At 32.4% G+C, this 2787-nt stretch overlaps 1 protein-coding gene across 1 annotated transcript in view; it reads right to left on the reverse strand.

Moving 5' to 3' along the window:
- Positions 1-448: 448 nt before the first annotated feature.
- LOC108764016 (uncharacterized) overlaps positions 449-2787 on the reverse strand; it is a 3758-nt gene continuing 1419 nt past the window's right edge. The window contains exons 2-3 of the mRNA XM_018512006.1: positions 2292-2582; positions 449-1845 (exon numbers count right to left, since the gene is read on the reverse strand). Coding sequence (XP_018367508.1) covers positions 1770-1845; positions 2292-2582 — 367 coding nt within the window. The 3' untranslated portion in view covers positions 449-1769. The remainder of the gene's footprint in view (positions 1846-2291; positions 2583-2787) is intronic.

Genomic DNA, 2787 nt, shown 5'->3' on the forward strand with positions numbered 1-2787 from the left:
AGAATTTTCTCGCAACAGTATTATTTTTATGAGGTAAATACAATGTAACACAGTGAATCATTACATCCTTATTGTTTGCTTGTTAAACAAGGATGAAACGATTTTCTGTGTTACACAGTATATATATTTATGTACGCACACACATATATATATATATATGTACGTATGTATGTGTGTTTTATTTATGTACGTAAGTATGTATATATTTATGTATGTATGTAATTATATGTATGTACGTATTAATGTATATACATATATATGTATATACATATGTATATACATATTTATGTATTGTAATGTACTGTCTGTAAATGTGTTATAGCGGACATAAGGAACTTAAAGAAAAATGTAGATAAAAAATAACAGCAAATGTAGATATTTAAGAGACAGGTTTTTTTATTACTAAATTTAAATGGTTACAATTGTTTATAATTATTTAAGAGACAGACTTTGTATTGGTATATTTTGATATCTTTTTTTGTTTTCGCCTATGATTTTTAGATGCGATCGTTCGGTTTATTTCGCGCACCCTAATGTACGTTCTGGTTCTAATAAGGCATAGTAAAACCTCTTCCGATATTTTAATTTTCAATTTTGGTTGTATTATTTTTGCTAATGTTTGAAATATAAAATTTTCTTTGTTCAAACTAGATCCGTGATACTTATCAAATTCAATATTCATTATATGCGCACATTGTAATAATTTGTCACTCGGATACATACATTTCCCTCGCGAAATAAATTGCAACCAATCTGAATCATACGTTGTTTCTAGTTGGCGCGTTTCAATACCCAATGTCTTGTCTTTACTTTTAAATCTGAACGCTACGTATCCGGCTATATATTTTAAACCCTCTTCATTGATAATTTCATGAACGTTGAAATCCTCTAATGCTTGTAACAACTGTTCTTCGTCACTTGAAATAATCGCGCACGGATCTAATGTTATACAATTTTCATATGAAGCTTCGCCAATACACAATTCTTCTTCTTCATAACTGTAAGTTACAGTAGTGTTTTCTTCTTCAACATAGGATGAAAGTATATCCGTTAACATAGAATCATCGATATCGCAGTTAAGAGGAGATACAAAAATAGGTTCATTCGATTTGTTTTCTTGAACATTACATTCATTTGACAGTGCATATCTAGAATGTTTGCCCAATATATATCGTTTTAATCGGTATTTAAAATCTAAGGGTGTTGGGTGATCGTTCGCACACCCTATTGAACGTAAGAATGAGAACAAATTTTCTAACAAATCTTGATTAAGACGGTAAGTTATTAAATAAGTGATGGGAAAATCGGATGTACTGTATTGTTCTTGTAAGTATAATAATAGTTGTTGTAAAGAAGCGATACTGACTAAGATGCCTTTTTGAAAAGGTAATAAAGTTTTATGCTTTCCTATCCGAGTTTCGTTAATGAAAGACATCATGTTGTTTAAAATCACATTCTGTTCTTCAATATTTATACCGTACGCATTTTTTCCTGTATGTTTACCGTACTTACATTTTGCATTAAAAACATCGAACCAGTCATTACACAATCTGATAACATACGCTGCTTCCTGATATGGTAAATCCAAAAGGTAACTTTTACGGCCGCACCATTCTATCGCAGAAGCTATCGTGTTGGATAAGACTTGCGCAGCAGGAAGAACCTTCTGTCTTTCGGAACCTTGTACATTTAAGTGATACGTAGTGATTTTATGGCTAATTTTTAAATCTCCTGCATTAATGGAAAGCAACTTAAACAATATTTCCTTATCAACTATTTTCCCCTTCCAGATAAACCCTTTGTCCAGAAAATGATTCCTCAACAACTTGAGAAGATGCGGAGCATCTGCAAAAACAAATACTTTTAAGTCATTGCGTGCGGGATGTTGAAAATAAGACTTTTGGGGATGCATTCCTATTTCCAATTGTGACCATAATTTAAGATTGCCCGGGCCCAAGTCACTAGTTATAGCAACCACTATATAACCAGCATCATGCAATTTTAAAATAATATTGTTGAGAGTCGTCGCATCCATTGTTTTATCAAATTCGTAATAAACAAGTTGTTTCCAAGATGCAAAAAGGCTTCTTACCATTACACACTGGCAAGTTTTATGAGGACCAATAACCTTTTCTAACTTACGATCTATCGCAATTTTGTCGTTAATATAAATTTCGTCAAACGTTAACACAACTAGTCTTTCAATATCAAGCATGCTCTTTTTTCTTGCAATCATGCAATGGAGTACAGAGAAGAGTATACCCGGTTCAACATCGATTGTACTTGCCCACCTTCTTAATGTTGAAAGGCCTGGAAGTGGTATTTGCAGAACATGCTTCATATAACGATATGCCTTTGGGCTGACACATCGCAAGGATATCGCGTGTGTGATATCTTCGGAAGACCATTTCATCTTACATAGTGAGGGATTCAATATCATCCGTATTTGTCCTTGACTGAATATTTTTCCCAGTAACTCGTACATTTTTCTTTCCACGAGTTCTTTGTCTTCTTTCGGTCTCGCTTTCTCGTACTTCTTTATCGTCTTTTTCAGTGCAGTCACCTGGAGTTCCAGATCGTGTCTGAAAGTGTAAATAATAAGTGTATATGTGTATAATAATAAGTGTATAATAATAAGTGTATAATAATATGTGTATATTATAAGTGTATAATAATAAGTGTTTATAATCGCATTGTAAGTTCGATGGTGTTCGGCATGTAGTTTAAAGAACTAAAAAGATGGATGTAAAAAAATATTATAAGTAACAAGGCTCAAGAAAAATAAAT

Source organism: Trachymyrmex cornetzi, unplaced genomic scaffold (assembly GCF_001594075.2).
Source record: "Trachymyrmex cornetzi isolate Tcor2-1 unplaced genomic scaffold, Tcor1.1 scaffold1121, whole genome shotgun sequence".
Taxonomy (NCBI): Eukaryota; Metazoa; Arthropoda; class Insecta; order Hymenoptera; family Formicidae; genus Trachymyrmex; species Trachymyrmex cornetzi.